Below are 19,823 nucleotides of genomic sequence, written 5' to 3' on the forward strand. Positions count from 1 at the left end.
GTTTCTGTTATTAGGATGTATTTTACAAGACAGCCTCTTAGCTTTGACGTATAATTAGAGCAGAATTGGACATTTGACCTTGATGGTCCATAGGTATCCCCCAAAGTGGCTACAGTTAGCAGCTTTCCACTGCTGCATGTTGAAGCATGAATACTGGCTTAAAATGAGCAGGTTCCAGTAGCCATGCAGCATTAATAGTATAGAGCAGCAGCTGAATAAGTCGCTAGTTTTAGGTTCAGAAAAAGGCCACTTGCAACTCAAGTTTGCTATTTTCTTTATGGAGTCCTGTCCTTGGTCTCCATTCGCTTTTCCTAAGGCTCAGCCCGAGAATTGCTAAGCCGTTTAGGGTTTAAAAAAGAACTAAGACAGAAGCCTCATTTGGTAAGATGATTCTTTTTTTTTTTTTTTTTGGTGAGGAGATCAGCCCTGTGCTAACATCCGCCAATCCTCCTCTTTTTTTGCTGAGGAAGACGGCCCTGGGCTAACATCTGTGCCCATCTTCCTCCACTTCATATGGGACGCTGCCACAGCATGGCTTGCCAAGCAGTGCGTCGGTGCGCGCCCGGGATCCGAACCAGCGAACCCCGGGCCGCCGCAGCGGAGCGCGCGCACTTAACCGCTTGCGCCACCGGGCCGGCCCCGATGATTCTTAATGGAAGCAGAAAACAGGATAGACAGTAAAGATTCAAATAGTCCTTTTACATAATTCTTTAATTTTTATCATATGCTCAGACTTTAAGAAGACAAGTAGTGCTAAAAGGATCATATAAAAGAACAGCCTGCTCTATTCTCAGAGGCAATCACTTTTCCTCTCTCTTCACTATTTTTTATTTGCTTCCATATTTTAAATAAAAATAGGATTCTGTGAATATTGTCTGTGTGACCCAAGAAGTTGACTATGATGATGTTCCCTCCTTATACAACTATTTGTTTTTTTCTGTTTACTTTGTTGTCTTTGAATACCTGGCAGAAACAGCTCACATCCTCCAAAGTTCATTTTTTTCTCTCAGTTCAATTTTTCAATTGGTTAAAATTTTCCGATGTTTGTTAGTTCTGTCTGTTTCCTGGAGACATCCTTATTGGCCCTCTGACTTCCTGCTGCTGTATGGGCTGCTTGCTATCTAGGTGTGGGACATTGGTCACCCAGGCGTTTCCAGGGGATTCCTTTCACCTTTCTCCTTTTGGGTTCCCTGTTTCCTGATGACCTTCCTGCTTGGTTTAATTCTTCATTTGTTAGCGTCCATCCTCATAGATTCCTGAGAAAGCATATAAGAGAGGTAAGTTTGAGGCTTTTGGTGCCTAAAATCCCTTTCTCCACACCATGTTATTTAATTCATGGTTTGGCAGGATTGGAATTCCAACTTGGAAATACTTTTCTCTCAGAAATTTGAAGATATTGCTTCTTGTCTTTTACCTTTCATGTAGTAAAATCTGTCATTCTGATATCTGGTCTTCTGTATGTCCTTTTCTCAACTCTGGAATTTTTTTTAGCATAGTAGTTAAAAGATGGGCACGAAACCAGACTGCTTAGTTTTGCTGCCTCCTAGCTATGTAACTCTTTATGACTCAGTCCTCATGTGTGAAGTGAGGATGGTACTACTTTATACCTCTGAACAGTTGTTAGTGGATTATGTGAGAATTCATGTAAAGCACTTAGAATAGCTTTTTGTGCATAAGTGATATATTGGCTCCTATTAGTTGTTATAATCTAGTTATTCCAGAATATCACAGTGACATACAGAAGTCAGATGTTTTTCATTTATTCTGAAAAATGAACAGTGGACCTCTTCAATCTGGAGACTTGTGTCCTTCCACTCTAGGAAGAGTTCTTGTATTATTTCTTTATTTTTTACCACAATTTTGTGTGTGTGTGTGTGTGTGTGTGTGTGTGTGAGGAAGATGGGCCCTGAGCTAATATTTGTGCCAACCTTCCTCTATTTTGTATGTGGGATGCCACCACAGCATGGCTTGATGAACAGTGTGTAGATCCATGCCCGGGATATGAACCCACGAACCCCAAGCTGCCAAAGTGGAGCCTGAAATTACTACGCCACTAGCCCAGCCCCCACAAATTTTTTTCTTTTCCCTCTTTCTGGTAACTATGAGTTGAATGCTGGATGAATCCTTAATTTCAAAAAAAATCCTTCACCTTTTTCACTTCTTTTTGTGTGTGTCTTTTGCTGAAATTCCTGGGCTAGTTCATCTAAAAAATTTTAATTATGGCTTTCACATTAATTTCTGAGCATTCTTATTTTCTGCTTATATTTTAAAAAATATTCTGTTTTTGCATGAGTATGATATTTTTTCTGGATATGAATTATAGATTTTCTAATCTTTCCTCCCTTCCCTGCTTCAATTTCCTCTGAGAATATTTTTTCTTATTTGTTTTCTTTTTCTCTTTTATATTAGAGAATGTCCTCAAATATTGGGTTGATTGACTTGTTTTTTAAGATGGTGCTCTTATAAGCTAAGGAAGCTTTGTGTTGGAGGCAGGGTTTGCCAACCAGTGGGCTGCATGATGGTGTGAGAGCTCTCAATGTCAGTATCTGTATGTCTTTGTCCAGACTCAGTTTAGTTCCTGCAAAGAACGATTCTCTCAGCTTTTACCCGGGCGCTATAAGCCTGGTGATTATAAGCTTATTTTGGCACTGAGCACAGAAAGTGGGCTGGTAGTCCTGCCATTCAGTATGTAGAAATCCACTAATTTCCCTGTTGGTACCCCCATGCCCCAGCCTCCTCTGGGTCTAGTAGCTCTAGATTTGGAGTGTCTAGCCAATGTCTTTTCAGATTACACAGCTTTTTTCTGAGTGGGGATAGTTGTCTGAATGCACAGGGTGTTGGCAGGTACCTGGGGGGAGGGGGTGTCTAGTGGATCCTCATAGAGAACTACAAGCCATCTCACTACCACGAGGCTCTGCCTCTCTCCACCTTCTGGTTGTGTGTCTAATTCCTGGGGTGCTTTGTGCGAACTGCCTTGCATCCTGTGGTATGTTCTCTATGACCTTGTTTGACCTCCTTGTGCTCTAGGAAGTCATTTCTGCCTTCAAATATTGAGATTTGTGATTAAGTGTCATAATACATTGGATTTTTTTCTGTTTCTTGTTCTAATTTTTTTCTGTGCAAGTAAACAAATATTTTAAAAATTGATTATGATGACCTCAAATTCAGGAAAAAGTCAGTATGCCTACAGCACCCTGCATTGAATTTGAAAGTCTTCATATGTGGGAAGATGACCTTGGTGTTTTAGGAAGTATCAGAAAAGGTCTCCTGGTCCATTTTTAGTTATAGAATGAAACATCCTTGGTAGTGCTGTTTTGTTCACAGGCATTTTTATCATAACTTTCTGTGTGACTTTTGTATGACTATGTGCATTGCATTCACTACATTACCATCATGCTCAAGGTTAAATCTGGCATTTGAATCCTTCATAGTCATTTGTGATTTCAAATGAAAAGATTTTGTGAAACTTTGAGCCTAAGTTGGAGTCTGTTCTTTTGATTTTTATTATTGTTAAATTCATACCCATTGAAATTCTAAACTGATGTATTAAAACATATTCTTGCAAGCACAATAAATCTTAAGCACCCGGGTCATCTACTGATTTTCCTAGACTCCATGGAAAATCAGGACCTCCAGGATTGGCCTAGAATAGTCAGAATTTATCCCTGAGCTGGGATGGCATCTTTTCCTAGATTACATGGGACGAGAGTGGACACCTTTCTGCTAGCAGGGAAGAAGAGTGTGATCAGTAATGGGTAAGCACCTGCTAGTGGCTGCTGTAAGGATAGAAGTTAGAGGCCTTTGGAGACACAGGAGCCCAGGAAAGGTTGGAGCAGCAGGCAGAGACCTGATGGAGCAATGGGACTTGCATGTGCCCTTTGGGATGGGTGGGACTGATACATTTTCCCCTGTCCTCAGTGTCTAATCAAGGAAGGGTGATTACTTGTGTACTGGGTGTACTTGCATGTGGTACTTGGAGGACATTTAATTACCCATTAGTTGCCAAGTTTGTGATTTTTGTCCTTAAAATTGCACAGATACTGATAAAATTTGCTTCTGCTGGTAGAATGTGCTTTTAGTTGTATGGTCTTCGCCATCTGTACCAAACTTATTGACAAAGATTCACTCAGTGGGCACCCAGTGTCAACCACTCTTAAAATGCCTCTAAAGTCACAATTAACTAGGCTTTTTATTTTTCACAAAAGTAAACTAATGCTAGGATGAAGATCTCTTAATTTATACTATATGATAACTTTATCATATGGTAATTTATATGAGAATTGATGGGGAGGATTTGTGAAAACCAGAGCCAATTTTTGGTGATATTTTTCATGTTTGTTATTAGATAATTTAGGAGCCCTGTGCTTCCTGATTTTGTGAGTGGGTGTTTTTATCAAGCTGTATATTAATTGTACCCAGAGTGTAGAGACTATCCTAGTCCTTGCACTAACCTTGCTGAAAGAGTCAAGTAATAAAAATGAAATCAAAGGAAATATATATTTTTTAATGATGGTGTAGTGCAGATGGCAGCTAGTGCTGATGCATTGGACAATGGACTGGTTCAGGAGGGAGAAAGCTCTGGCCTGAGGGCCAAATCTCATTTTTGTAAGTTGTCTTATTGAGGCACGACCATGCTCATTCACTTACGTATTGCCTGTGTCGGCTTCTGTTCCACGACAGCTGAGTTGAATAAATGCACCAGAGACTTTATGGACCCTAAAGCCTAATGTACTTACTGTTTGGCCTTTTACAAAAATAGTTTGCCAACCCTTGGACTAGATTAATGTGTGAAACCTTCTTGGAAGAAGCACACTTAGGAGGACTGAAGGAAGACAACCGAGCAGGGAGGTTGTTCAGTGAGTAGGAGACACGTTACTATAAACTGTTGTTTGGGGGTATAATTTTCTTCCATACAAATGCAAGTGCATGGAAATTACCTTTTTTCTAGCTGTTTTTAGATGCTATCAGCTTGGATGTCTGAACATTATCAGAGGGTAAGAGCATAGAGCAAATTGAATCAGCTACCCTATTTGTGTCCCCAAGAATTTGTAGATTATATGGTTTTTTCATATTCAGCAGGTGCTGATTATAAAATCTTTTGTTTTGACAAAACCAAAAGGTGACTCAAATGATACAGTTTTTAACAATTACTCCCTTCTTTCAAAATAGTTAGGGTATTATTTAAGAATGTAATTTGCTCCCCCCTGCCCCTCCCAAAAAAACCTTAAAAATAGGCTCAAATATAATGCTAATTTAATTCTTGCTCATTTTAAGTTCAGAATGGGTATTTCTGATTGGTGGGCAGTAATCCTCCAAGGATTGATTCAAGGATCCAGGCTTTTTCTGTCCTGTGGTTCCACCATCTTTAACATGTTTCAACACTTGTCTTTCTTTGTTCATCTGCATCAAGCCACGTAAGGAGACAGAATGTGAAGGATCATGTGTGAGTTTTATGGTCCAGGCCTAGAAGTGGTACATATAATGTCTGCTCACATTCTGTTGGCTAGAACACACGGCATTTATCTGCAAAAGAGGTAGGAAAATGTTGTCTGACTGTGTACCAGAAAAAAAAGGAAATGGGTTTGGTGACCAGCCAGTCTCTGCCACAGTTACTGGTCATTCAAACCAGTTTGCGTGGTTTGAGAACAATCAGATATTGGTGATAGACAGAGGCCTTCACTTATTTCTCATCTTTTTTTCTTTTTTCTTCTCTGAAAGCTGTGAATCCCTGATAAATGATCTTGGCTGGAATGGTGTAATTGGGCAGAGGAACTAGAGTGTCACTCATGGCAGATTTTAGTGAAGGTCTGAATTTGGTATGATGTATCATACACTGAATGTTGACATAATTCTTCATAAATAAATTCTTCCCTTACTACCTTAATGGTTTGCACAAATATTTCCAGTTCTCCCACTCTTCCACAAATGGTAAGATTGCACTTCCAACTTTCCGGAGGTTGAGTGTTATCCTGTGGCCTGCTTTGGTGAAATGTGAGCAGAAGTGATGTATGTCACTTCTAGGCAGGAGCTTTAAGAGTGAGTGGACGCTTTGCTGTGGTTCTTTCCCAGTGTCTGGTGATCGTGGAAGTTTTTGTTGCAATGAAGCCTCAGTCAGCCTGGATCCCTGGTTGACCTTGGATATGAGCAGAGCTCCCTGCCAACACCCCTGGGCATTTGCCTTAAGCTACTGAAGTTTGGAGTTGTTTTTATTTTTGTAGCAAAACTGAGCCTATCCTGAGGCATATAGAGCAAGTGTTTATGCTCCAAGGTCTTTACCCCTCTAGTGTTTAAGGTTGCAAACTAACATCATATTTATAATAAAAAGGTAGAGGCGGGCCTGGTGGTGTAGCAGTTAGGTGTGTGCCCTCCACTGCAGCAGCCCGGGGTTCGCAGGTTCGGATCCTGGGAGCGCACCGACGCACCGCTTGTCAGGCATGCCGTGGTGGGTCCCCTATAAAGCAGAGGAAGATGGGCATGGATGTTAGCCCAGGGCCAGTCTTCCTCAGCAAAAAGAGGAGGATAGGCAGATGTTAGCTCAGGGCTGATCTTCCTCACACACACAAAAAATAATACTAAAAAGGTAAATCTCTTTCTATTGTTTCTAATAGTGCTAAGCATTTGAACTGTTACCTGAAGCCTACCTATGTAGGCTTCTCCTAAGGTAAAGATACTTTTGGATTTATACCAAGATCTTCACCTTAAATAATATTTTTCCATGCTACTCATCATTGAAATGAAGGACTATTTTAACTTTTGCTGCCTTTACAAGTGGGGAGAGAAAAATCTGGAGGGAATCTAATCTTTCTTGTCATTGCTTCCACAACTGGGGTGCAGGTGTGGGTGAGGGGAGTAGGATAGAGACCCTCGCATCATCTGGGTAACACAGAGCAAGAAATCAGTTTCTTTGAGTGGTTGGGTGAAGAGTAGTTACTGTCTCCACTTTGCCCATTGGAGAGAGGAGAAAAGATTTATGTATCTAGAGGCCATGGCAAAGCATATGTGTTTCTGACATTTACAGCCCCATGTATTTATGGGGCTGTAATTTATTATATTATGTATTTATTATTATTACATAATTAGGTAATAAATTATGTATTTCCCATAATTCTGGGGGAAATAGCAGTACTATTGGGCAATAGTTACGCTTCGTTATGGGTTAAATGTCATTTATAGGCTGTTTAGGGACCTAACAATTGTTTATGTGTATTTTTTAATAATGGAAACTTTGAGTTCCAAACAACCAGTCCATAAAAGGACTTGAACAATGCACTAATTTTCTACGAAGGGAGCTGTACTGGTTTGTAACAAAGCACCACAAACTGGGTGGCTTAAAGCAACAGAAATGTATTCTCATAGTTCTGTTGGCTGGAAGTCCAAAACCAAGGTGTCAGCAGGGCCACGCTCCCTCTGGAGGCTCTAGGGGAAGGAGCTTCCTTGTCTGTCCCTAGCTCGTGGTAGCCTTACATGTCCATTGGCTTGTTAGGGTACCTCCAGTCTCTGCCTCTGTCTTCACACGGCTTTCTTCTCCCTGTGTGTCTCAGTGTCTTTACAGGGCGTTTTTCTCTCTCTCTCTGTGTTTCTTCTCTTCTTATAAGGACATTAGTCCTATTGGATTAGGGCCCACCCTCATGGCTTTATCTTAACTTGATTACATCTGTGAAGACCCTATTTCCAAATAAAGTCACATTAATAAGTACTGCAGGTTAGGACTCCAACATCTTTTTGGGAGACATGGTTCACCCCTAACAGGAGTTTAAACATGTGCCTGCTCCAGCATGCTGTTTTAAGTCTGTCATGCTTCCCAGAAAGGAGGAAAATATTCTCCTAAATCGTATGACTTTAAAAAGTGGATTACCTCAACAACAACAATAACAAAAAGATCAATTCAAAAATGGACAAAGGACTTGAATAGACATTTCTCTAAAGAAGGTATACAAATAGCCAATAAGCACGTGAGAAAATGCTCTCTTCCTTTTCGAGACTGCTGTTCCGTGTAGCTGAGCTGGTTGTTAAAATATAGACATTCTCCTACAGTGGTTTGTGAAAAGCCACTGCCCAAAGCCCCGTGTGCTTCCTTGAGTTGCTGCAGCCACTGCTGCCTTTTCTGAGTAATTCCTTGAACCTCCCCATGATCCAACAACTGAAGGGTAAGGGCCTGGCCTCTGAGACTCTGCTCCAGGGCTGTGGCCAGCACACATTCTGGATTGGTTGGTAACTCTTATGAGTATTATTCCTACCTTCTTCCTCTCTCTGGTTATGAACCATTTGAGAAATAAGAAAAAGAGTAAGGTGGATAGATTATTATAGATGAGACTATAGATGAATTATAATTACAGATTCTATAATGATAGAATTTCATCTAAAATAATAGATGAATTATAGATGAATTAAACTAGTTTGAGCTGCATTTGAGAGACACACTTACTCACCAGTCACTGCAGTGCAGAAACAGAGCAGGCCTCGCCTGGGCCACCACTCATCCCTCCCCTTTCCGCTGTAGGGACAGAGCCTGCTCTGGGGAACAGAGTGGACCTTGTGCTCTCTGTGCCAGCAGGGCTGGGACTGGGTGACCTGAGTGAGGCACTTAACTCAGGAATTGAAGGGATGCCAGAAAAACTTCAGTGATCAAGATAAATAATATTTAATGCATTATTTTAAACAATCAGAATTAATGTAAAAAATCCGTGATGAACAAGATATCAAAATTCTGCGATAAAGACAGGGTCAGTATTACTGACTTCTCCCTTTGCCTCAGGCTCCAGTACGGCTCAGCAGGGCACTGTTACTGATCCTGTCTTAACTTTAGTGCCTGAGACGAATGCCACCCTCACCTCGCCCTTATCCTGGCCCAGCTAGTTCTTCCAAAATTTATGGAATCTATTAAGTTACTTTATTTCTCCTGGGTGGAGTGAGTAAAAGGAGAGAAAAAGGGCGGGAATGTTCCATTAACTGAACTCCCTGTACATGGAAGGAATAAACTCAAGTGGGATTTAGAAGCAACAATCTTGATGACTATAAAAATTTCCAATTATTTTCTATAGAGGGAGTATTAGCTATCTGGGAGGAAAGTAAAAGAGCATAAATTAAAGGTTCAAAGGTAAGGAAAGTCTGTTCCCAGTTAGAGTAACAAATTGTACAGTTGGATGTGAAGGTAACTCGCTCTGTCAGTCCACTAATTGTATTGATCTGGTTGGCTAGACAGGCATTCTTTTCTCCAAGCTCTCTGCTACATCCTTGCTGCTGCGGGGGTGGTCCATGGACCAGAAGCTTGATCATCACCAGGGAGATGGACAGGAATGCAGAATCTCAGGCCCTACCCCAGACCTCCGGAATCAATCTGCATTTTTTCACAAGAGGCCCGGTTGATTTGTACTTGTTTTCTAGATTATTTAAAGTCCAACTCTGTTGTGGCACTTCCATAGCCTTCATTTTGAAATCTGTTAAACCGACTCGAGCTTTCCTCCTGTTTACATGGCTTCACTGGAAATCGCTAGGATCTTAGGAAACTGCCTACCAAGTATGCTTGTACTTGGTTCCGGCGGGGGGAGATGTGCTTTACTAAACTCAGTTCTGGAAGAGGTTGAGTTTGTCAAAAGGTAAGTTGCAGAAGCTAATTTAAGAGTTTAATCCTGAATTATGAAAAATAGTGCTGTGATGAGGCTTACGGGTAAAACTTACCTACCTTGAATGGTTTTAACAGGAGGTAGGAGATTTATGAATATATCACTAACACATGCTGATGATTTTTTGTTCAACTGCTTAAATTTTTACTTTAGAATAAAATACAATTTGTAGCTTAGATAATTGTGCATATGCCTTCTCTTTTGTTTTAAAGTAAGTTGAAGATAAGGTAGTATTTTGGGTTTTAAAGCCTAGAGAGCTGAACTGCTGTTGTGATTTGTGAGTTCTTAAAAACTTTTAAGTAGACTGACATGATTTTATGATTTGTAAGCTATAAATGATAACTGTATTTGTATTCAAATCTTAAAAGTCTGGTATGCCATATATTGACCTAAATAAGGAGTAAAATTAAAGTTCTCTGTGGCCATAAAGAAGTGAAACTAGTTTTCACATGTGACTTGTGGAAAGAAATTCTTCATGTCATAATTATCATATAGGGTAGCAAGTATAGCTGTATTAAGTTCAAATTATTGGGCTGGACATTGCAGGTACTAGGAAGACGTAGAAGATACCTACTGATGTGTAAGACTACTGAGTTTATGGTTCAGTTGGCAAATAAGGCACACAATTATTGTGTAATCTCATAGTAATCTGCTCCTAGCAACTCATTTGGCCACGTCATGCAGTTTACTTCTTAGAGATGTTTTCCTCATTTGTAAAATGAGGAAGTTTGAATTGGATCTCTAAAATGTCTTCCAGTATTAATATGATTGTTGTTGTTAGTGCTGCCCAGTGGATTCTGATTCCTAGTGCTCCTGTGTATAGCAGAGTGGGAACCCGTCTTTTTGTGCCATCCTCTCTCACCTCATGGTGCTGTATTAGGCAATGCTCCACTGCTATTCGCCGGGTTTTCATGGTCAATTTTTTCAGAAGTGGGTGGCCAGGTCCTTCTTCCTAGTCTGTCTTAGTCTGGAAGCTCCGCTGAACCCTCTCCACCATGAGTGACCCTGCTGGTATTTGAAATACCCGTGGCATAGCTTTCAGCATCACAGCAACACGCAGCCGCCACAGTATAACAACTGACAGAAGGGTGGTGTGGTTCCCTGACTGGGAAACAAACCCAGGCTGCAGTGGTGATAGTGCAGAATCTTAACCACTAGACCACCAATTATTTGAATATGATAATGATTCAACTTTTCGATGTATCTATTCACTGTAAGACATAATGGAATTTTTATCTTTGGGGAATAAACAATCATTCTTCTTAAACTAAGATTTAGAAAGTAATCTTATTTTTTCCAGAAGTGTTGAAATAGCTCAAATCTTGTACTAGTAGTTCTTTTCATTGAACATTTTAGTACATATTTATCAATTTTTACCCTTACAAATCATTATAGAAATACACATTTTCGTAATCTTTTTATTCAAGAGGAGCTACTGTATCATATTCCTAAATCTTAAGCAGGGAATTTGTTCCCTCTTGTACAAAATGTTCTCTGAAAAAGATCTCTTTATTTTCCCAAATGGCTCTCTTAAAAAGGAAACTTGATCATTCTACTTTGTTCTGGTAGATAATGCTACTGGAAGACAACATGAGAAATTAACCCTTTGGGTGAGAATGATTTATTCCAACCTTTTTTGTAACCCTTTGCTTTTGGTTTAATAAAAATGTTCCCAAGATAGTCACTTTGAAGGCTTTACAAATTATGTTGCAATTATAGAAATATAAAGACATTACTTCATGGGCCAGGTAAGATTAAGTCAGAGAATATGAGTCTAGCTCACAGTGGAAACTTGGCTACTATTCTTCAGGTAGGAGAGGAATGAAATTGGCCGTAAGACAAAATGGCTAACTTTTAACTTTTTTGACAAAATTCCTGAGGGAAGGCCAGTCAACCCTTTCTTTTCCATGACTTTATCTTCATAGTGATGGTAACGTGAAGCTGTTTTTTTCTTTAGTGAATGGTGAAGTTGATCTTCCAACTAATCCTGGAACTGATAAGCTTAACTTCAGAAATTTTTTGGTATCCAAATCTCTGTACCACTAAGTCTAAAAAAATGAATAAATATACTTCTCAATTTTAATGTTTCACTTGAATGTATTTCATACCCAAGGATTAAAAATATTAACTTGTGTTTCATAAAATCTTTTTGAGTGTGTGTGCCTGTACGCGCACACATGCGTGCTGTTGAGATAAACAGGGCAGCCTTGCTTCTTTCCCCCAGAAAAGGCTGGTTTCAGGATGCATGGCCAGAACCACACCGAGCACTGCTAGTTAAGATACTGATCCTTTCAGTTCTTCCGTCATTCCTATTATCCTGGTCGTATTCAGGTCACTGAAGTTTGAATACAGAGAAAAGGTTGCAAAATAGAAAAGTAAGATCTACTCTTAATTCACAAATTTATAGGTTACAGAACGTCATTTTTTTCCTCACAGATGTTTTACTTCTTTGGAACCGTGACATCTGATTAGCATTAAATACCAGGATTAGAAGTCAGTTCAAGTGAGTGTATATATATCTGTATGACTTATTTGCAGTTCTAGCTTGAACATTTAAATGGCCCTAGCTTGAAAGGGCCTTTCTTAAGCACTTCAACTTGACCAAAAGCATAATAAAATTTCAGTTATTTGCAAAAATGCTTAGATATAAAAGCTTTCATGGGTTGTTTTTAATGTTTTTTAAGTGTATAATTCAATAGTTTTCAGCATATTTACAGTATTGTGCAACCATTACCATAATCTTTAGAACATTTTCATTATCCTTAAAAGGAAAATTCCTTTTAGCAGTAATTCCTCATTCCCTTCCCTCCTACTCTTTTTCAGCCCCAGAGAACCACTAATCTACTTTGTCTCTATAGATTTGCCTATTCTAGACATTTCATGTAGGTAGTATCACATGATATGTAATCTTTTGTGACTGGCTTCTTTCCCTTAATATAAAAATTTTTAAGTTGTAACATTGTATCCATGTTGTAGCATATATCAATGCTCTGTTCCTTTCTGTTGCTGAAGAATATAGTCTGTTGTATGGGTATACAACATTGTGTTATCTATTTACCAGTTAGTGGACATTTGGGTTGCTTCCACTTTTTGGCTATTATGAATTATGCTTCTATTAAGAATCATGTACATTTGAGTACAAGTTTTCGTGTGGACGTATATTTTCGTTTCTCTTTAGTAGATATACTTAAGAGTAGAGTTGCTGTGTCATACAGTAACTCTGTTTAACATTTTCAGGAACTTCCAACAGAGTACCACTTTGTTAAGAATCGACAACTTTTTTTTTTTCAGCTTTGAAATGGAATGTTTGAGATAGGGAGTGAGAACTGGGAAAAGAGAAATGCTAGTTTTCTAAATCTTCATTGATCTTTAGCTCATTTGCTGTGCCTGCCAGGTCTCTCTGGTAATCATTCTCCATGGAAACAACAAGGGACCCTTCTGAAAATGAAAAGGGCATTTTTACTAATTATGTTGGGACAACAGGCATAAACTGGGACTGTCCTAGGCAAATTAGGACCAATGGTTACGATGTCAACCAACCAGAAGAAAAGGCTATTGTCAGATTTAGCTTCCTTCTCTCCTATGACGAGTAAGAATCACCGGGAGTAGGGCGGAGGCATCTCAGATGTGAAGTCAGTCCCAGGGACCGTTTTAGCTGTGTCTCTGTCTTCTATTCTGCCCCATTCCCTCAAATGAGAAAGTATCTTTAGAAGAGGGTGATACTTTAGCTAATGACATCTTAATTACCCATATCCATAGTTGTAGGTTCTAAATGTAATAATAAAGTGATTGAAATTAATCAAGTTGTGACTTGTTAATTTTCTAATATTTACTTGAGTTAAACATTTTATTTCTTCCAGGGAACAGCAAATCATTTCAACTTCAAAGCATCTTAGGCTAAGAATCTTTCAACTGTGCTGAGAAACTTAGGAGACAGTTTTTCCTTCTCTCTCATTTGAAAGGATTTAAAGAAGAAATAAAATGGCAGAGGTTTAAAGTTAATATTCAGGATGAATGATGGTAATTCAGATGACAAGACAGAAGATGAACTGCAATCCTTATTTATCAGTGATAAAAATGGAAACACATATGCATACAACCAAAAATCACCACCTACACAAAACTCTTCAACCAATAATATGAATTGGAATTCTGCCAACCCAGATGACATGGTGGTTGATTATGAAACCAATGTTGCTGTGGACATTGGTGAAAATGTTTCTTTAAACCCTCGATGTGTTGAAGTACTTGATCACCAAAAGTCTTCAAGTGATTTCATTAGTAAGAAGGTGTTAGATATGCATAAAGATTCCACATGTCAGTCTACTGCACAGATTGTAAATGCAGAGGATGCCAGGTATCTACATAACAATTGTCATTCTCTGGCATCATTTCAGGGCCAGGGTGTTGAGACATCTCTGCCTTTTGTGTGGAAATCTAATGATGATTTGAACTGTAAAGACTACCCTTCTGCCTTGGAGCTAAACCAAACGTTTGATATGAAATTAGATAACATTAACTGTACCTTTATCACACATCATACCATTGGAAAGAGTCAGTCTTTGCATACCACTGGAAGTCTGCAACCAACCCTCATGAGAAGTGGAAATACATCTTTACCCTGTTCCATTCATGCGTCTTCCCATTCTGATAAGATACATGTTAGAGAAATGAGTTATGATAGAAACAGCTTTGAAAACCCTCAAGCCACAGCATCAGAGGCCCAAGACACAACTTACACAGCATTTTCTGATGTGGTGATGCAAACTGATGTTGTTCCAGATATTGGAAATTGGTGTCAATATTCTTCGGGAAAGGTCACCAGTGAGTACACAGATGGGTCACAGCAAAGACTAGTGGGAGAAAAAGAGATACAAGCCCTAACACCAGTTTCTGATGACATGGATGTTCCCAATGGGTCTGTATTACAAGAGTTCTTTTGTTTATCTAAAGATGAACCAAATAGTGAGACACATTCACAGAGCTCATATGGGCAAAAGGAAATGGGCCAAAATCTAAGAGAAACAGTGTCCAATTGTCTTATAGCTGATGAATGCCCTTTACTGGTGCCAGCTTTTGATACAAGCAAAGCCCAAGTGCTGAACCCAGAACATAAAGTCACTGTGGCTGAGGACACACAAATTGCTTCCAATGAAAAGGATTTGGAAACTCAAAATCGTATCGTAGAATTGATACTGAGTAGCCCACCAGGACAAAAGGTGGCTTCATCATTTGAACTGACTTGGGATGCAAATGATATGGTCGTTAGCCCAAATAACACAGTTTGCTTGTCAACACCAGTCCTAGAACCCACAAATGCAACCTTTTCTATTTCTCCCATTGAAGCAACAGAGAAATGTAGTAAAGTGGAGAAGAGTAATCGAGAGCTTAGAAATTTACCAAACTTGAAGGGGACGCCCCTGAACATTTCTAAACCTAATCTAGGAAAATCAACAGCCAAAACAAATACCTCTATAGGCAGCAAAGTTAGAAAAACTGAAATTATAAGTTACCCTAGACCAAACTTCAAGAATGTCAAAGCAAAAGTTATGTCTAGACCAGTGTTGCAGTCCAAAGACCATGCTTTATCAAAGGTCACACCCAGACGTCAGTCAACCAGTGCCTCATCACCCTCGTCGGTGTCTTCCTCAAGACAGTTGACAGTTTTGAGCAAAACACCAAGATCTGACTTGAATGCAGACACAAAAGCAGAAATCCTAATTAACAAGACGCGCAAGCAGCAATTTAATAAACTCATTACTAGCCAGGCTGTGCATGTTACAACTCATTCTAAAAATGCTTCACACAAGGTTCCAAGAACAACATCTGCCATGAAATCGAATCAGGAAGATGTTGACAAAGCGAGTTCTTCTAACTCAGCCTGTGAGAGTGGGTCCGTGGCTGCATTTTTCCAGAAAATCAAAGGCACGCTCCCTGTTAAGATGGAAAGCACGGAATGTTTGGAAATGACATGCACTTCCAACATCAATAGGATTAGCCCTGAAAAGAAGGGTGAAAGAGAAAATGGGACACCTGTGGAAAAACAAGAGCTAAAAAAGGAAATTATGAATGAGACTTTTGACTATGGTTCTGTGTTTCCGGTAAGTGAAATTTTTGTGTGCTTTAGGGAATAGTGGAGGCAACTGAGGGATATATTAGCAACTCGTTATCCCCTAGTAGTCGATAATCTTTGCAGAACTAAGTGTGCAAATTTGCTTTCAGGTGTTAATATATTATTCAGTAATTCTTTGTCTTGTCAGTCTGTACATCGCAGAATGTTAATTGGTTACAATATAGGAAACCTGCATATTGAAAAAATTCTAAAGTTCACTGTTTATACTGAGTATCAATGTTCCTTTTAATAGTAAGCTAAAAGAACAGTTACTTTAATATTTTAGTGTAATTAGTTATTTGAAGTTAAATATCTGATTATATTTTACATTTATGGAAAAAAAGGTTTGTTTATGAACTTAAAAGTGGATCACATTTAAGAAATGGCTGGGAAGTGCTCGTAAACAGTATCAACATAAAAATAACTCCTGGTCTCTTGTTGAGGAAGCTGCTCTGGGAAGTGGAGCCCTCTTCTGTGAAGAGGAGGGTTCTCGATTTTGCCTCTAATCAGCTAATGTGACTTTGGGCAATGTTATCTTCTGAGACCCAAAGGTGAAAGGATTGGACTAGTAAATGTCTGAGGTCTCTTGCAGCCCTAACATATTGATCCCTAGTATCAATATTTTATTATTATAAAATAAGCAAAACCCATTTTATTCATGTATAGTGAGAAGTATGTTTTCTGTAGCACCTGTCAGATATTTGGGGGGAGTGGAGACTAGATAGTTCCATTTAAAGAATAAAGAATTCTCAAAGATTATTTTTCATTGAACATGCTTGTATTTTGACAACAGCATGAAGACACGGGTTTTCTGAGTTTAAGTCATTTGGCAGGCCACTCTTGGGCTTTGTGTACTCGTCTGCAGCCCTGTTTTTGGCGGTGGGGACTTAGGTGTATTTTCAGCCCCACTTAGGCTTTTCTTGGGCTTCTGTCCTCTCAGCGGGAATGGAGCTCTGGGCCAGGGTAGGAAGGCAGATGTGAGGGCTCATATCTGAGAGCAATGAAAAATGTAAGCGTGGCAACGTGTTAAAGGGCTGTTTTAGAAGCGTTTTCAGAGTGTATAGGGAGTTATTAGCTCCTTTTAGGAGATAAGGTTAGGAAAGACTTGACGATACTCTTGAGCTAGATCAGTTTAGAGATGTTTTGGCTTACATAATAAATCATTCTTTTTAGGAAGAATGGTACACTACAATGATGTCTAAACTTATGAGATGGTCCATTATTTCAAAATTCAGATTTTATTTTTAAGTTCTTGTGAAGTCAGACTTAGGAAATTCATTTTATAATTTGTAATTTGATATTTTGCTAAATTGAACTATAACCTCTGGTAATTCTAACCAACATTCTTCATTTAGTGTTTATAGATATACATAAAAACAATACATTTATTCCTCCTCAATTTATGGGAGACTTATTGTGTATCAATCTCCAACTGAGAGAAAAACAAGCATAAAGTTTCTTTAAATAACATTTGTCTTGAATATAAATGGCTGTATAATTTTGAAACTAAAAGTTTTTCTGATGTGTGCATTAAGTCTTAGCTTTATATTTCCCATATGCTGAATGAAAGCCTATTTTTCAGGCTCATGATATGATATTGAAGTAAGGTGATAGACTCATCAGGTTGAAATGGACACCAGTACATGTTGGAGAAGCAGCACTTTTTATCTTAGGAATTGTGTAGTTAGGATTCCCCTGTTTTCAGCACTGACACTTTTACTTATCAACTGGATAAAGAAACATGCTTTTTCCATGATGATGTCTTAAGCGCAATTCCCTCGGTATCACTAGTTTACCTCATACGCATTTCCATGTGTCGTGGGAAAGGGACTGGGCAGACCATCACAGGCTGTGAGGCTTGTGCTTGTTGGAGAGAGAGGCACGAAGGAACGTTTGCTTCATGTTTTATTCAAACTCCTCTGTTTGTTGGACACTTACTTCAGCAGTGCCCAAAGGTTCTAAGTCTGCCCTGGACCTGTGATGAGACGGTCCTGGAGGGATGTTTTCAGTGTGCTGTGTTGGTCTTGGGCTGAATTAGGCCTTGAGTTGACTGAATCTTTAGGCTGCCTACAACCTCACAGCTGTTTGGTGGTTCGGGTTTATCTGAACCTGCAGAAAGTTTCTTATTTGGAAGAAGGAATTTGACTTTAATTTGATACAGGTTCACTGTAGGTACCCATTACAGAGGTGTGTATTGGTGACAGTGTGTTAGATAAAGGGAGTGGTGAATTATCTAAAAGGAAAGGGATTGATACTTATTCGATGCCTGCTCTGGACCACTTGGCTCAGATATCTTTCATATATCATGCCATTTAATTTTCCCAGGAATGTTCAGGTGCTTTCGACATTGTCAGTTAACTCTTCCCAGTACCAACAGGGCAGTTGTTGGCTACATTTTAAAGCTTCAGAGAGGTTACTTAAAACACACATAGCTGGTAAATAGTAAAATTGGGATTCTCCTTAGCCAGTTTTACAGTAGAGGGAGATCTTTGTTAGTTTGTATACAATTGCTTGCTTTTCTTGGCCAATTTTGTGTTGCTTTCCAGTGTTCTCTTCGGATATTGCCCTATTAAGTTAGTTTTTAATTCACTTACTGTAGAAATTCAACTGGCATCAGCGTGGGGCTTTACATATCTCTATTGGAAATTATTCACTTATGACTTATGAAACAAAGAAGAGTACTAGTGGGAAATATGCAGCATAGAGGTTAAGAGCGTGGATTTTGATGTGGTTTCAAATTGTAGCTCCATCATTCACTGGCAAAGTGACCTCGGGCAAGTTACTTAGTCTCTATGATGCTCAATTTTCCTTTATGAAATATAACGAAGTACACCTGAAATTTATATAATGTTATAAACCAATGGCACTGCAATAAAAAAAAAAAGGAGAATACAAATTATAGCTTAAGGTGTTGGAAATTGTTCTTTGAGTAAGGGTCAGGCTCTCATTTTCTCTGTGTGGAATGGGAACATCTATTGGATGTCTACTGTGTGCTGTATATGATGGTGATTGTTGGGATATAGAGAAGACAGACACAGCCCATGGCCAAACGTAGTGCTGTGGGTATTATTAGAAGGCAAGCCAAAGGGGATGCTCAGCACTAAGTTGAAGTATGTATAGACTGCTGTGCTGCAGGAGGTGGAATGGGGTGATGACAATGGGGAGAGTTGTCAAGGAAGACTTCTAGGAGAGATGTCATGTTAGTCACTAGCTGGAACTTAAGGGGAAAGTATGAATTGGAAGGGTATTCTGGGTGGAGGAAGTAATGTGTACAAAGGTGAAGAAATATGAGAAGATACTCTCATTCAAGAGACTCCAGGTGGTGAGTCTGATGGGAGCTGAGGGCGCAGAACCATGAACAGTAAGGAATAAGCTGAAGAGGATGGCAGGGGCTGCCACATCCCAAAGGTCTTGGTGTGCCTTGTTAAGAAGAGTTGACTTTGTCTGGAAGACCGAGGGAAGCTGCTTAACCCAATTTGGACTTTATAGAGAGTGCCTTAGCAGTAGAGTTGGAAGATGAATTGGAGCCTGGTAAGACCAGAAAGATCCTGAGGATGTGGTTTAGTAAACCTGGCAAGAAATGATGCAGGCCCGTACAAAGGCAAATGGAGAGGGGAGATAATGCCATCAAGAGGAGTTCGGGAGGTAAGCAAGGAAGCACCTAGAAATAGCTTTCATTGTTTTAGTTGGTGCCTGGGCATGTTGTGGTGAATATGGGAAGAGATAAGTTTTGAGACGGATGGGTAAAATTAGTTTAATTTTAGATATGCTTCATGTTCTTCTGTAAAATGAGGTATGATAAGGGCCAGCCCCGTGGCATAGCAGTTAAGTGCACGTGCTCCGCTGCTGATGGCCTGGGTTCGGATCCCAGGCGCGCACCGACGCACCACTTGTCAGGCCATGCTGTGGCGGCATCCCACATAAAGTGGAAGAAGATCCGTACAGATGTTAGCTCAGGGCCAGTCTTCCTCAGCAAAAAGAGGAGGATTGGCATGGATGTTAGCCCAGGGCTGATCTTCCTCACCAAAAAAAAAAAATGAGGTGTGATAAAAGTATCAACCTTATAGGGTTATTAGGATTAAATGACT

General features: G+C 39.5%; 1 protein-coding gene across 3 annotated transcripts in view; it reads left to right on the forward strand.

Annotated features, from left to right (window-relative positions):
- The window catches only part of MTUS1 (microtubule associated scaffold protein 1), a 143,798-nt gene that overhangs the window by 30,749 nt on the left and 93,226 nt on the right, over nt 1–19,823 (forward strand). For all 3 annotated transcript variants that reach the window (XM_087418440.1, XM_087418439.1, XM_004428780.3), the window contains one exon: nt 13,484–15,724. In XM_087418440.1, the coding sequence (XP_087274566.1) occupies nt 13,634–15,724 (2,091 nt within the window). In that variant the 5' untranslated portion in view covers nt 13,484–13,633. The remainder of the gene's footprint in view (nt 1–13,483; nt 15,725–19,823) is intronic.

Source organism: Ceratotherium simum, chromosome 28 (assembly GCF_057802395.1).
Source record: "Ceratotherium simum simum isolate JZ-2026a chromosome 28, ASM5780239v1, whole genome shotgun sequence".
Taxonomy (NCBI): Eukaryota; Metazoa; Chordata; class Mammalia; order Perissodactyla; family Rhinocerotidae; genus Ceratotherium; species Ceratotherium simum.